Here is a 15916-nt window from a genome sequence, read left to right on the forward strand (position 1 = left end):
AGCTGGAAAGGCTGACTTCGTCTTGTAGCCGCGACTGGGACCCTGAGGCCCTCCCCCTTCCCCGAGGGATGCGTCGGGCCAGAGCCAGCGCTGCGCTGTCAGTCTTCGCTCAGGAAGTGGAGACAGCCAGAAATGAACGCGGGAGGGAGCCTCAGCACACCCGCACTTCCAAATTAACTGTTTGGTGACTTGTTAGCGCTGAGGCTACCACCTCGCCAATCCTCCCGCTGGGCACCCGCCACCTCACTGTCCCCCACTCCTCCCCCCTTCATTACCCCCGCCCCCAGCTCCGCCCCGGCTCCCCATCCCGGCGCAATGGAGTTCTCCGAAGGACTCTGTTCCAGCCAGAGCTGCTAACTTCGCACCCATCTGCGCTGCCGGTCACCCCCGACCAGCCCCCCCTGCAGCCGCCGAGTCGTGGGCGTCCCGAGCCCAGTGCCGCAGCCAGGACCCGCCCGGCGCGCAGCTGAAGCACGGAGCCCAGGCGCCTGGGCGCCTCTTGGAGAGCAAAGGCAACGCCAAGACGCTGAGTCGAGACCCAGCCAGGAAGCCAGAGGCCGGGAAGGGGGCTGCGTGGCTCAGAGCGCCGCGGCTTCTGCGGACAAATAGCCCCCGCTGCCACGCACCCAAGCTGCGCGGGCTGGCGGGAGGGCGACGCGCGAGGACGCAGGGGTCTGCGGCGGTCTTCCAGACGCCCTTTGGCCCGGGGCGCACTATGACCTGACGTGCGGGGACCTCCTGCCCAGGGCGGCTGGGGATAGAAGGGCTCGCCGCCAAGCTCCCACCAGGCCGCCTTTGGGTCTTTCGGGACCCCTTCCCGCCGCGGCCTCCCGCAGGTTCTGCGCCTCCCTCCCAGCGGCCCGGCGCCATGGAGCTCTCCGATGTGCGCTGCCTTAGCGGCAGCGAGGAGCTCTACACCATCCACCCGACGCCCCCGGCCGGCGACGGCGGGAGCGGCTCCCGGCCGCAGCGGCTGCTGTGGCAAACGGCGGTGCGGCACATCACCGAACAGCGCTTCGTTCACGGGCACCGGGGCAGCGGCGGCGGGAGCGGAAGCTCCAGCAAAGCCTCGGACCCTGTAGGCGGCGGCCCCAACCACCACGCGTCGCAGCTGGCCGGCGACTCGGCGCTTCCCCTCTACGCGCTGGGCCCCGGGGAGAGAGCGCACAGCCCCGGCTGCACCAAAGTCTTCCCGGAGCGCAGCGGCAGCGGCGGCGGCGGCGGCAGCGGGGGCGCGGGCGACCTGGGCTTCCTGCACCTCGACTGCGCCCCGAGCAACTCGGATTTCTTCCTCAAGGGGGGCTATAGCTACCGAGGGGTCATTTTCCCCACCCTACGCAACTCCTTCAAGTCCCGGGATCTGGAGCGCCTCTACCAGCGCTATTTCCTGGGCCAGAGGCGCAAATCGGAGGTGGTGATGAACGTGCTGGACGTGCTGACCAAACTCACCCTCTTGGTTCTCCACTTGAGCCTGGCCTCGGCCCCCATGGACCCGCTCAAGGGCATCCTGCTGGGCTTCTTCACGGGCATAGAGGTGGTGATCTGCGCCTTGGTGGTGGTCAGGAAGGACACCACCTCGCACACCTACCTGCAGTACAGCGGCGTGGTCACCTGGGTGGCCATGACCACCCAGATCTTAGCAGCAGGTCTGGGCTATGGGCTCCTGGGAGACGGCATTGGCTACGTGCTCTTCACACTCTTCGCCACCTACAGCATGCTGCCGCTGCCGCTCACCTGGGCCATCCTGGCTGGCCTGGGCACGTCGTTACTGCAGGTGGTCCTCCAAGGGGTCATCCCCAGGCTGGCGGTCATTTCCATCAACCAGGTAACTCCCGCCTGCCTTGCTCGTCCCCTGACTCCCCGGGGTTCTTTCGAAATCGCTTTTCTAAGAGGCAGGTTTGCCTCTCTCCCTTTGAGTCCCCTCCCCCAGCCCGACACAGTGCCTTGCACCTAGGAGGTCCTGGGTGTTCGTGGGATGCCATTGCTCTAGAGGAACTGAAACTAAATGATCTCTAAAGTTTCTATCATCTCTACTCTTCTACTCTGATTCTGTGAGTAATTCTTTGACATCAGCTAAGAAGTAGTCTTCCTTTTGCCCCTCATACATCCCCCAGGAGCTGCCCTCAGTCTCTGGAGCAAAACACAGAAAGGGAGGGGAGCATCCCGATTTAGAAGGCGACCCACTCCTTAGCAGCTTTACTCATGAGAGTTACAGCAGGGTGTCCTAAGGGACTCTGAGATTCTGAGTTAGGTTTCTCTGTGTCTTTGCGCCACAAATCCTCAGTTCTCGAAGGAATCAACATTTGTTAAACGCATACTAAATAGCTGGTGCTGGGTACCTTACTTAAGCTATCTCACTAAGTCCTTCAGACAAGCCTGTGACGCTCGTTTTTTTTCTTTATTGCCTTGGGGATCTAAGGTGCTATCTTCTCTTGCTACAGGATCCAACCCCAATGCTTTGAATAAATCAACCTCAGGACTTTTGGGGCTGGTGGAGAGGGGGAGCAAGCATGTCATTGGCAGAGAATGCAAGTTTTGCTTGATGGCAGGGGGTGTTTTGATGTAGATGGTTTGAAATATTCAGGTGGAACCTGACTCTTTAGGTCGCTTTCTCCTTTCTCCCCCTTTCTTCCTATCTTTCCCCATTAAAAATGGATGTGTTTCTGTGAACAAAGTTCTCATTGTCTGTGAATGAGGAGCTAGATGATGACTCTATTGTTTAAATTCCTTGAAATCAATTGATAATTAATGATCTGGCACTTTCTTGGCCAAATGTCTGGTAGGTAACAAGAGAGTGAATGGGGGTAACAGGAGAGTTTTATGGGAACTTCTCCATAAAAATGAGGGAAATGTATCAGCTGGAGTGTTTTCAAGTAAAAAGCTGATGAGAGGTGCTTGGACATCAGAGGCTCCTCTTGCAGTCTGGTTTGAATAGATGGTTCTTAGGATAAACAGGTACAACACCTATGAAAACTGCTCATGACTTTTAGGGCGCTGGTACCGTCAGAGTGCTTTACCCATCATTGACCTGCTGGACTCCTAGTTGATTTGGGATTCTCTCTCTTCTCGGATGGCTCTATATCCATTTGCTTAGGTTACTTATCTGGTTGGCTGCTCTTACGGTGCTTTTTGAAGTCTCCCTGGGTAGAGCAAAGAGCATATGAAGTACATGGCTATGATCATCAGGCATGAAATGGGGGGATGAGAGCCTCTGTAAGTAAGGTCTGACCCGTTCAATTTTTCTTATTAAAAACAATAATGAGGGATTTCCCTGGTGGTGTAGTGGTTAAGAATCTGCCTGCCAATGCAGGGGACACGAGTTCGATCCCTGGTCCAGGAAGATCCCACATGCTGCCGCAGAGCAAATAAGCCTGTGCGCCACAACTACTGAGTCTGCGCTCTAGAGCCTGCGAGCCACAACTTTGGAAGCCCACACACCTAGAGCCCGTGCTCCTCAAGGAGAGAAGCCACCGCAGTGAGAAGCCCGGGCATGGCAACAAAGAGTTAGCCCCCTGCTGGCCGCAACTAGAGAAAGCCCGCGCGCACAGCGAAGACCCAATGCAGCCAAAAATAAATAAATAAATTTATAAAAGAAAAAAAGGATTACAAAAAAACATAATGTTTTCTCAGAATCATCATGAACCTTTAATACCCATATATGATAAAGTCTCAATTTGGGATTATATAAAATTATATTTCAACTGTGTTTCTGAATCTTGTTTACACGTGGATTTGAACCCGAGTGTCCTCTGAATCTCTCCCTTTCTTCCAATTTCTCTCCTTCTGTTTTGCATTTTCTTTATTATGTACCTAGACGTCAGCTGACCTCTCCTTGCTCCTGTTCCCTTTTTTCCCTTTCTCATCTTTTCTGTCTCCTCCTTCTTCCTTCCCCTTCTCTTCTCTCACTATAAGTCGTTTTCATAATGCATCATAGCTATCTGACCATTTGCAGAAAATTCCATTTGTCATAACCCACTGCTTCTCATGCAGTAGCCTTCCTTGGTACACATTACTAAAAGACTTTGTCAAGTAACTTTGGAATAGTATTTAGAATAACATCCTAAGTAGCAAATTATGAATATTTTCAAAGTCCTAAGTATAGAGACACTTTTCTTGCCAAATGAATCCAGAAAGTAAATTTTGGCTCCATATTTGTTTTATGCTCCACTCAAATACTACCAGATGGGAGAAGATTAAAAATAACCCTCAAATGTCTTCCTACTCCCACCCCATCATAAACAATCCTTTAGCGTGAAAACCAGCGTCCTGGTGTATGTATACCAAGCTCATTCAACTTTCTGTTTGGGTAGCAAATGTAGATGAACAATCTTTTCATAAGGTGTCACCTTTTGCCAGACTCTGAAGGAACGAGCAGAGCGCTCTCCTCTGATTTTAGGTGCTGAAAGAACCTTTGTGGCTTTGGCCACAAAAGGTTTTCATTTGGCGCCCTCTAGAGGTTTAAGTGTCTTTCCTAGACCTTGTAGGTGGATAAAGTAGAGAATTAATCGCTTTAAAAAAAAAAGAATCTGTGATTTTTTTTTTTAATCAGTATTGTTTGGTTTTCCCTGTTTGGTGACATACAAGACATACTTAACACCTGCTAACGACCTCGGTTAGAAACTGGAATAAAATCCTAACTCCTTACCATGGCCTACTGGATCCTCTGTAAGTTGGTGCTACTTCTCTCGCTAATTATATTTCTGTCTCTTCTACTCCTCAGCCTCCAAATATACTCTCTATTTTCTTGTCTTTCAAATATCCCAAGCTCTTTCCCACTTCTTCACTTCTTAGGCTTTGTGACTGCTGCCTAGGACAATTTTTGCCAGGTCTTCACATGACTGACGCATTCTCAATATTCCAGACTCAGTTCAAATGCCACTCCCTAGTAGTGACATGTCTTATTTTCTCCAGAACACATATACCATCTGAAATTATCTGACTGGTCTATATTTATTGTGTTTTTTTCCCCCAGCCCCACACCCTCACAAGAATGTAAACACCGTGTAAGAGCAAAGACATTGTCTATGTGTTTATCCTTTTATCCTCAGCACCTAGAAAAATGCCAGGCATGTGGTAGGCACTTAATCACTGAATGAACAAGAGTACTCACTGCATAAACAATATTAGAAAATAGCCAAGTCCCCTGACATTGTGTTGGTGAAAGCTTTCTACACACACACACACGTAAATGTGTGTAAAGCAGTCTTTTACACGTAAACACCTTTGGAGAAATCAAAGCACAGTCAAAATTCTTTACATTTGTACAATATTCTACATGTAACCAAGAGCCTTTACATACACGATCACATAGTGATAACAAACTGATGTTATCATCCTTCACTTTTATTTCAGAGAAGAAATGACAGATTCTTAGAAACTTTAAAGGCACATACCAATGATGATGAGCCTGACAAGTGGTGAGGTCAGGATTCAAATCCTAGCTCAGAGCCAGTCATTCTTCAGAAACCTTTCAGAGGGTATCCTTCTAAAAACATAAGCATTTGAAATGACTCAAGAGCAGCGAGAGGTACCTGTTTCACTACTCAAGAGAGTAATACCCCGTATAGCCCACGAATTAACATTTAATGAAAAAGCCAAAGGGCAATCCTAAGGGGAAAGTGATTGAATTGCTGGGAACAGGCTCTGTGTAGCTAGCTCATCGTCTTGCTCAGTGGGATATAAATTTATCAACTGAAAGCCATAAACACTGGCGTATCTTCTTTCTCTACATTAATCTTGATTCCCATTAAGAGGATGGCTCATGTTTAACTTAACATTTTCAAGAAGCAGGAAGCTAGAATGAGGATACAGTAAACACACCTCGGCAGGCTGTTTCACTTCACTGAAAATGCCATTTTCAAAAGGAACAAATGAGCTGATAATTGCCTTCTCTAACCCAACCTTGAGAATCGGCTTCTCCTCTTTCCCTCTGGAAGAAAATTATATCTGTGGCTTGACAGGGTAACGACCAAGCTGCAGGTCTCTGCAGATGCCCTATATGAAGAGAGAACGCCCCGTATTCATTTATCTATCGCGTACTTTCCACTGTGGTTACGAGGTAGAACCTTAAAAGGGCCAACCAGGAGGTCCCTTGCTATCAGCAAAGAAATAGTTTCTGTTTTCTCCACTCAGTGAACAGTTAGACGAAAGTCGTGAACTTCCCACCCAAAGAGGTTCTTGTCCAGGGCAGATGTGATCCCCGTGTATTTTCTAGGTCTAAGTGGCACTGGAAATACTGAGGAACCCTGAGAAGGTTCAAAGCCCAATTCAAAGGATTCCTTTTCCTTTCCCCCTGAGAAAGTTCAGCTACAGGTAGCACTAGGGCTGTAGGTATTCCTTCCTTGGGGAGCCTCACTCATTTCAAGTTAAATCAGCTTCATTATGTGATTCAGGCTACAGACAGTAGTGCCTTTGTCCAGATTCTCTCTACGACACAGAATTTTCCACTTCTTAAACAAATTGTTTCTCTTGCCAGTTCAATTTACCCATCTAAAAATTCATTACTAAATGACATTATGTGTATAAAGAAAATATTAATGATAAGGTTGTATTTGGTAGGTTCTCTCACCAGGGAGATACATTCTAAGCTCTGTTGCTGTAGTTAGCATTTGATTCTGTCTTAACTGCTGGTGACAATAATACGAGCTACCTAACTTTTGAAATTCATCTCATTCTCATTCTTCAGCTCATTAGTGATAAGATGATGAAGATCATTTAGTTATTGGAAAACTGAGAGGCAGCAATATTTAACTACAAAGACTGCTGCATGATGCTTCCCTCTTGGGATTCTCAAATGTCACAGCTAGTGGCTAATTAGCCCTCTGTACCTCTTGGTGAGGCATAGAAGCAGAAGTGTCAGAATGGAGGTGATTTCTCCAAGGTAGCTCTACGAGCAAAGGCAGCCAGGTATACAAATCCAGGTGAGTTAGTGCTCAAGGTCATGCTGTCAGATTTGAATTTCTCAAGCAGCAGCCTTTTCTTCCTTGTCTTACACACATCCAAACGAAACAGAAAAGACTAGAGCCAGAAGAATGCTAATTAAATCATGATCTTTAAACTTGATTAATAACGAGGGATTTTTAGCTTGCCATTTGGCCTTTAAAAAATCCTTTTGGGGAAAATGCATCGTTTATACCAGGTAAGAGAGTGGTGTATGGTATGAGCAGGTGGGGGTCAGGAGAGAAGTAGGCTTTGCATGTGCTTTAACATGCGTTTCTGATCATTTAAAGGAAGGGTTAACTTCACAGTAAAGTCAAAGTGAGTATAATGGAATTACCAAATCTCTCTCCCCATGTGTAAATTTAAACATATGCGTGTATTATATGTCCTTTGTCTATGTCTGCTAACTCGAATCAAATAAAAGGAATCTTACGACTATTTAATGTACAGCAAATGACATGTAATTTAAATCATCTCAATTTGGTATTTGATATCAAGGTAGATACTTCAGGAAACACAAATGTCCATTAAATGGGTGTAACTGGGGTCCTGTTTAACGCGCCTCACTAGTTACGATGTGCATTTTTTAAAACGACAAATACCTCCATTTCTGTACATTTCCCTTTGGCAAATTCATATAGGCTTTAAAAAAAAATAATTGCAACATCCCAGCCTGTCAGAAAATGACTTTCCAAAGCAGATTTGTGTGTCAACATTCCCAAGGGGTTCCTCTGAATGCCCAGAAATGGAAATATTATTCTCTCTTACTTGTGAAAAATACCGAGAGACTGTCCTTTTTGGTTCTCTTTTCCTTCCTTCCTTTCCTTTCCCTTTTTTTTTTTTGTTTTTTTGTGATGGAGAGTAGGCTTTGCAAAGAATATTTTTAATGACATCTGAAATGACAAACTAAATCCCTTCAGCCCTGATCTGTAGACACCTTTGCCCTGGAGTTGCCAATAGGCTTGGCGTCTGTGTATTCAGAGGGAGTTGTAAAACGACGTGTGGTGTGGCCTTTGCAAGACTGCATAATGAATTTGTTTTTCTTCCTACCCGGTAATGTCACCTGACTGGTTTCAGCGGGTCGGAGCATAATTAGGTTGGAACTGGGAAGACTGGGAGGACTTTATTTCTGGAGCAGCTGTTGCTGTGTCATGCTAAGTAGGACAAATACATTAGTCACATTTACACCTCGATGACTGATGGCATTTTAAGAGCTCATCAAAAATAAGTGAAACCAAGCATTAAAAGGAAAGATTAAAAAAAAAAAAAGTTGATCCCAAATTCAGTGCTGCTGGCAACGTATAATCAAAGGACACTACTACAGTCACGCTGCTGTGACACTTCACTGTTGTCTAAATATTTCTTAGGATGCTAATTTATTCATTTCGCAAGTGTGTCTATTTGAGTTGATGCTACGTGTGTTTGTTTTCAGAACATAGGAGACACTTGCAACATTCATCTCAAACCTTTCCTCTCACCGACGAATGGGCACTATATTGATGCTCTGAGAGACCAGGAGGTCTAGAATATGCAGTTGGATGGCGTATCAGTTCCCTAGGCCTATTGCTTTGTAGCATGTTCTTTGCTTTCTGTGGAATGCAAGGTACCCAAAGCAGAATGTAGGCAAATTTCTGGGATATTTAGGTCTGACCCTCAGTTAGCAAGAGAATCAGTTCTGTAAATGATTTCTCCCGCAGCATTTTCTTGGGGCTGGAGTAGAAGAACGTTGGTCTACCCAGCCAGATAATCTTCCCTGTGCTTTCCCAGGAAACATAATTGGATTTATACACGCAAATTAGATCATGTGAGTTTGTTTATGAAGGACTATTTTAAGAAGTCAGGTCACTTAAGCAGTTACTTCAGAAGCCAGCTTTTCTCACTCCCAGATTTTTCACAGTCAGCTCTGCAGGGTACAGAAGAATGCAGGGTAGATTAATTAACCGTTGCTGTCCCAGACATTCCAGGGGAGGCCTGGCCATCTCCCAAGGGGAATAAAACCATTCTACCAGTGAATGCAACTGTGTGACCACCTTCTCAACCAATGAACTGGGATTATAGCTCCATGTGTTGTCAGATAAACCGCATTTCCTTGTTTCTTTGATATCTCTGCACTGGACTCTGACTGGGCACGTTTGTGATTTAGTATTTGAATTGCATTCTCAGCTAGATCACGTCTTTTAATCTGTGTAATACCTTTTGCACATTCATTAGTCACTGGGGTTTTCTTTCCCTTCCACTCCACTTCCTGACTTATATGCCTAACTCAGATGTTATGAATTGCAAAATACCTTTGAAACACAAAATTCTCCTAAATCAGAAAATGATAAAAATGGACATGGTGAAGACGTGAGCTAAGTATGAAATTAAATCGTATTAATGTTTGGGGTTTTTTTAATGAGTAAATTTTTAAAACTGTCATCTTTATATAAAGAGCATACCAGTATAAAATGTTCACATGTAACAAGAATTATTTTGTTGAGCTGTCTTATAAACTACATCCTTGTCCTGTGTCAGCTGGTTTTCCAGTTGACTGGAGTAAACCATTTCAGAATCTTTTCTCCTTTTTCCTGTGTGATTATGTGCTGAATACACATGATTGCTTATAAAATAGAGATGACTAAGGATTAGGGAATGCATCGTCAAAATATATGTATTCCTTTAACTCAGAACATGGGAATAAGAAATGCAGCAAAACAGAACAGGACCAAAAAAAGAAAAAGAAAAACCCTGCAAGGCCTAAGGCTAGAAGAGATATGGTTGGTGTCCTCAAATATTTGGGATACTGCCATGACAAAGAGAAACTATTTATTTTATGTGTCCTCTAAGACAGAATAATGATCAATGGGTGGTCGTTATACCATGAGAGATTTGGTTCACCTAAAGCTAAGGCTTTGTAACAGATGGACCTGCCCAGGGAGCTGCTTTTTGAAGTGATGAGCTCCCTGGCATGGGGATTTTTCAAGGGAAAGCTGTACAGAAATCTATCAGGGACGGCCTAAAGGAGAATTCCATACAGGGAGGTCTTTTCCTCAAGGTCCTATGGAAACCACCGGTTGCATCTCTAAGCCATCACAGCCACTTTGCAGGCAGGAAAAAAAAAAAAGGACAAGGAGCAAAGGGCAAGAAGCCAAGATGCCTAAAAGGCATTTGCCCGCTGAGTCGGCCACCCTTTCAGGAGCTCCTCTGGGACCCCTGCCCAGTGATGTCTGCCTCTATTTTGGGGAGCAGAATTCCGATCCAAGGCCCCTCCATCAGCAAGAAAGGATGGCAAAAGTAGACTTGATTTTCCTGCTTCTCAGAAAATCAGGATTGCATTAGGAAGAACGGGAGAATGAGGATTGAGTAGGAAGATTATTCAACAAATACTTGTTGACTGACTGTTGGGTTCTGGATTGAGACACGGCTGTGTACTCCACAGTCAGTGTTGTTGCTGTAATGAGGCTGGTACTTGAATGGATTTGGGGAGGGAGTTTGTGACTCTGATGCAGAGGTAGGAAGGTTTGTATTCTCAGATTCTCAGAACACGTCTGAAACACAGCATTCGGGGAATATTTTACACAAATGCAGGTCTTGGGCTCTTTTTACTACAAACCTCTAAAGCGTGAAAAATCGAAGCTGCAGTGGATTTCTTTTAAGAGTTGCGTGAAAGGAAAGGTCAGACTTTAGAAAAAATTGTAAATGGGTGTGGATCTTCCTAGGGAGAATGTAAAGGGACCCTGGGGAAGAGTCAGGAGGTCAGTTATGTAAGTATCACCTTATCACAGACTGAAGGCATCCCGAGCCTGGTAACCAGAAGACATGGCACAAGAGAGCATCTGCCTCATGTTGAGAAGGTCGGGCTTGTCTGCAGCTCCAGGCTCTCCTAGTTGCTCTGTGTTCACAGTAACCCCAGCTAAAAACTGAGCAGCTGCCTTGGAGCCCCAGGCAGCCCATTCCCACACAAGGTGGGCAGACAAAGAGCTTAAGCAAGGCTCAATTCCCTCTCCTTGGTACATTGCTACACTCTGCATTTTCAACTATCAGAGCAACGTCGTAACATGTCATGTGCCTACCAGGCTGTGAGCCCCTTGAGGTAAAGGATTGTGCCCTTCTCGTCGTTGTGTTCTTAGCGCCTAGCATAGTACCCGGCACGTGGGCAGTTCTAAATATCGTACTCATAAATGAATGGAATGAATGAATATTACGTGGCCCCCTCCTCCCCCTCCACCCCGCGCCAACACGCACGGTCAAACAGTCAGTGAAAAGCCAGTGAGAGAAAAGAAATCAGTTTCTCTGGTCAATACAGGCAAAAGCACACCAAATGTCATCCCAGGAAGTGCTTTGGGCAGAAAGCCCCAAGCTGAGTGTTGCTAGACCTGTGTTAAGGAAGTTATAGTAGATAACATGAAGAAAAATTCAAATCATTATCCAGATCATTTCCGTCAAAAAAGATAGAGAAGGAAAAAGGAAGTTAAAAAGTCATGGACCTAAATTATCCATACTTATTTGTCCATTCCTGAAACTTTTAAGTGGTCCGGTCCATCCATGCAAAATAGAGTTCAAGCGTTAATGAGGGTCTCAGCCCCTCGTTGGCTTCCTTATTGGTCCTTTAGCGCCCTGGCCCTGAATCCCAGCACCGGCACCTCACTCAGGCCGTCTTTGCTTTGTGGTGTACTACCCCAAATCATTTCTTTGGCCTGACCTCTCAGTGGCACCCCCTTCTGGTCACCTGTGGATGTTCACCCTCTGGCTTCATACTGGGGCAGTTGTGGGCAAGAGGTGCTCCCACCTTCCTACCTGCCTCCGGCACTCCTTGCCAGCCAGGCTGGTCTGCCTCACTCCTAGGAGAACCAGTTGTCCTTGCTGAGCGTAGTAACTGGACAATTGCTTAGTCTGCCATTTCCCACAGCTTAAAACCTACCACCTAGAGACCAGTTTGTACCCTAACTGGACCAGTTTATCTGTAGACCGCCTAAAGGCAAAAATAAAGCCTGATTTTCCATGTTGGAACCCAGTGCAAGTAACTAAAACAGTCTTCATGACACCCAAAAAGGTTACGAGTAAGTCGCCTGTTTTCAGTTCTGTGACGCATTATCCCCCTTAGTTCACTTTCCTGCTGCTGATTAGTTCAAGAAACAAAATCAAAATCAATCAGAGCCGGCTTATTTTCTTCTAAGTGCAGCCTCAAACGTCCCCCATTACTTAATGAGTCTTCCTAGCCTACTGGTGACGGTCAGCTCATTTGCGGGTGGGATCATGGGACCAGACAGTCAGTGCCCAATGAACAGAGGGCCCCCTTCCCTATTTATGAGAGAGATATAGCCTTCGTCTCTTACCAAGTGAATAATGACATCATGTGTAGCTCTTGGGGCCCTGCCCAAGCCATTTCAGCCAGAGAGGAACTGAACTGTGCCAATGGACAGTGAGAGATATTTTTGAAACTATGTAAGTACGTTTCCTTAAAAACATAGAAACTACAAATTGTCATCATGTTTTTGCCATGAATTTTTCCCAGTGACATTGGCCAGATGGCTTTGGCTTCTCCAGGCACAAGTATCTTGATACCTAAAAGGGTTTTGTGAGTAGGGGGAAAATGCAGAATTATGAAGTTTTTCCTAGTACCCAGACCTAGTTAGATATTCCTCCTTCTTTGACCGCATTACCCCTACCTGCCTGTCCATCCTGCCACAGGCCGTACTGCTGTTTGTCTCCACGTCTCTCTCTCTCACCAGCCAGGCTGTGAGTTTCACAAAGGCAGGGGTTGTACCTGAGTCACGGGTGTGTCTCTACAACTGAGTCTAGTGCTGGTTACATACACTCTTCCTTCTCAAGTGCTTTCAGGGCTTGCCCTTCAACTCTTAAATGTTGAGGCTTCTTAAATTCCCATCCCGTACATCTCCCCATCACCCTGGGCAATCACGTCCTCCTTTAGTTGACGACCATGCACCCATGTCCTACATCTGTATCTCCAACCCTGTTCTGTCTGCTGTGCTGAAGACCAGGGTATTTCGTGACCTGCTGGACACCTCCAGGCAGCTCAGTCTCAACAAGTCAAAAATCAACTCCCAGTCTCCCAGCATCTCTGTGAAATCCTGATGGTTTCATCTCCCATCGCTGGGATCTGTCCAAATCTCTCCATCCTACTCATTTCATTCTAGGGCAGCATGCCCTCCCCAACGATTTCTCAATTTTTTCATCCCTTGTGCTCCTCCAAGCCGTCCCCACCCCGCAAGGGTGAGCTTCTCTCAAATGCTAGTATTCTCACCACCTCACACCACCGGGTAAGTTCCACAGTGGAATCCCATCACCGGTTTTCCTGGGTACTTCATGCTGGCTTATGCCTGAATGTTTTTCTGGAACAATTCTTCTGGCTCCTTCCTTCCTTGTCTGCCAGCTCAGGTGTCACCAGCTCCAGGAAACCTCCCCTGTGCCCCTTCTTCAAGACACATGCCAGCTTAGGAACAAATGGTCTGGGTGTAATTGTCTGTCTGTTTGAGAATCTGAACTCAGATTAGGTGTTTAATGGAGGAGGGGCAGGCAGATGTTACCAGATTTGACAAAAAGACAAGCAGGTCCTCGAGCAAGATGTTTTCAGTGGGAGAGTGTCCGTGTTGAGCATTGCCCTGCCCCAGACCTACACATCTCACGGGAGGAGCATCAGCGTGTGGAGATCACAGTGCAGGATGTGGATTCAGACCACCTGGGCTAGATTTGCCATTTATTAATTTCAGGACACCCTCAAGGGCCTTAATCTTTCTGTACCTCACTTTCTTTAGCTGTAAAATGGGAAGAATCATAGCAAGCCAGAAGATCATTGAAGAGATGAAATAATACGCACAATTTAGTATGTAGAGTATTTAGTTCCGGGCCTGGTACAAAGAATCACACAATACCTTTTATGTTTTATTATAACTTAATTTTCAAAACAGTCCCCCTTTTTCCTGGAGTCCTCTGCCCTGAGTGGTCCTTTCCTGGGCTTCACTTGGCAAAACCCACAAACTTTAACGTGCTTTGGGATCACATGGAGGTCTTGGTGAAACCTTTGGATTTAGGGGGAACCCAAGATTCTGCATTTCCAACAAGTGCCCGGGTGCTGGATACTGCTAGCCTGCCAATGACAATTCGAGGAGAAAGGCTCTGGAATTCAGCACAGACCCCACCTTCTCTGCAGTGGGTTTTCTGACGCTTTACCAGGTGGGTTTAAGTCCCTTAGCTTGCCTCATGCCCTTTACATCTCTCTGTTATTCATTAACTTATTCTTTCATTCAGTCCTTCACGCATAAATATTTATGGAGTACCGCCGCGTGCTGGGTGCAAACAGTAAGGATACTGTGGTGAGGAAAAGAATCCAGAATCCTACTATTAAAGGGATTATAATCTAGAGTAAGAGACACCTATCGATCAAATAGTGACCTAAACACGTGAAAAATTTCAAACTGAGTTAAGTGCTTTTAAGTCAGGTGACCTGGTTTAGTGCCAGGCAGTGACCAGGTTGAGGCTAGTAAGACACCCAGGGTGCAAAGCGTAAGAGGCACTCACTTCAGGTGCCGACTCTGCACTTGTACAACCCTGACAGGAAGTGCTTTCTTAAACGGTACACCCTAGGAACCCAGCTGGCCTTACCCTTGTCCTGGTTTCTATTTAAAAGAAAAAAACCTGACTTGAACTGAGAGGAGGAAAGTATTCTTAATTAAGACCTGGAGGAGGAATAGGGGTTGGTAGGTGAGACTGGAATTATAGTTTCCTTATTTGTTTCTATTAGTAAACCATATACACTTTGAGGACAGGCGCTGTCCTTTTGTCTGTCCCTGGAACGGACATTGGCACATCATGGGAAAAGCTTGTAGCGGAGGCTTCTTGAGTCAGGGCCTGGAGAATCATCTTAGCATCAGTATTTCTGCTTCCCTTTTTATAGCTGAGGATGCTAAGCTCAAGAGTATTACATCATTTTCCTTTGGTCAGTCAGCTAATAAAGGATTTTAACCACATCTGTCTCATTTCAAAGCTGCCCCTCGATTTGATGTTTTTTTAAGGCCATTTTATCTCAGTGAACTCTGCTAGTTTCAGAGGCAATGAGTTAAAAGTAATAAAGGGAAAGAAAAATGAAATTTGTATTCCAAATCGTAGCACTGCGTATAACGATGTTATCGTTCTGTGGAGCCAGGGGGCTGGTACCTGGTATTGAAAGTAGCACCTAAGAGTCATCAAAAGATTGACCTCGGACTTTACATCCAAGACAGAGCAACTTTGTACAGACCACGCCACCTGTCTTGGCCTTGGAATGAATTCCTCGCAGCTCTAAAATTCTGTCACTAGGAAATGACTTTTGAGATGGCTCCGCACTCTACAGTTTGTATTCCTGTGAGTTACAGTGAATGTGTATGTGAAGAATTGTATGCTTTCCTGGTTTATTTTGCTCCCAAGATCAGATAATGACACAGCCCATATAGAAAATATAGCTGGCTGAGGTCTGTAACCCCTGAGAAGGAAGAGAAATCTGAGTAAGGGTATAGCAGACGCTGAGAGAATTACTTATTAGATGGTATTTAATTTCTCCTAGTGGTTTAGTTACATTGACACCGTGCATTGTAAAATTGTATGTGATTTTAGTCATTCAATTTGTTTCCAAGGGAATCGTAACTGAGATATTTAATTGACAGACAGTTGTTTCCTTTGAATATTTAATTAGTGATTTTGTGGAGCTTGTCAGAATTGCCCATCTAGCTTCTACAAAATGCGCATGTCAGCTGTGATCAACAAGCCGTTTTATGTCAGTGTTACCCGGGAGTGATGGAGCTGGGCATCCGTGCAGCCTGAACACCTACAACCTGGGGTCTGGCTTCTGTGGTTTCCTATTCTTTGTCTGCAGACCCCAGGAAACAGACCCCAGGACCTCGAGGAACTAACTTCATCCTGCTGTACGTTAGTCACATCACCTGTAACAAGATGAGGATGTAAGATACCTGCTGTCAAAACTTCACAGTTTATAGATATGAAA

The 15916-nt window shown here is 45.8% G+C and overlaps 1 protein-coding gene across 2 annotated transcripts in view; it reads left to right on the top strand.

The window, feature by feature from the left end:
- The first annotated feature begins 322 nt into the window (after positions 1-322).
- The window catches only part of ADCY8 (adenylate cyclase 8), a 218569-nt gene continuing 202975 nt past the window's right edge, over positions 323-15916 (top strand). For both annotated transcript variants that reach the window (XM_079901571.1, XM_079901572.1), the window contains exon 1: positions 323-1825. In XM_079901571.1, coding sequence (XP_079757697.1) covers positions 869-1825 — 957 coding nt within the window. In that variant the 5' untranslated portion in view covers positions 323-868. The remainder of the gene's footprint in view (positions 1826-15916) is intronic.

The sequence above is a fragment of the Stenella coeruleoalba genome (genome assembly GCF_951394435.1).
Source record: "Stenella coeruleoalba genome assembly, chromosome: 17".
Classification (NCBI taxonomy): domain Eukaryota; kingdom Metazoa; phylum Chordata; class Mammalia; order Artiodactyla; family Delphinidae; genus Stenella; species Stenella coeruleoalba.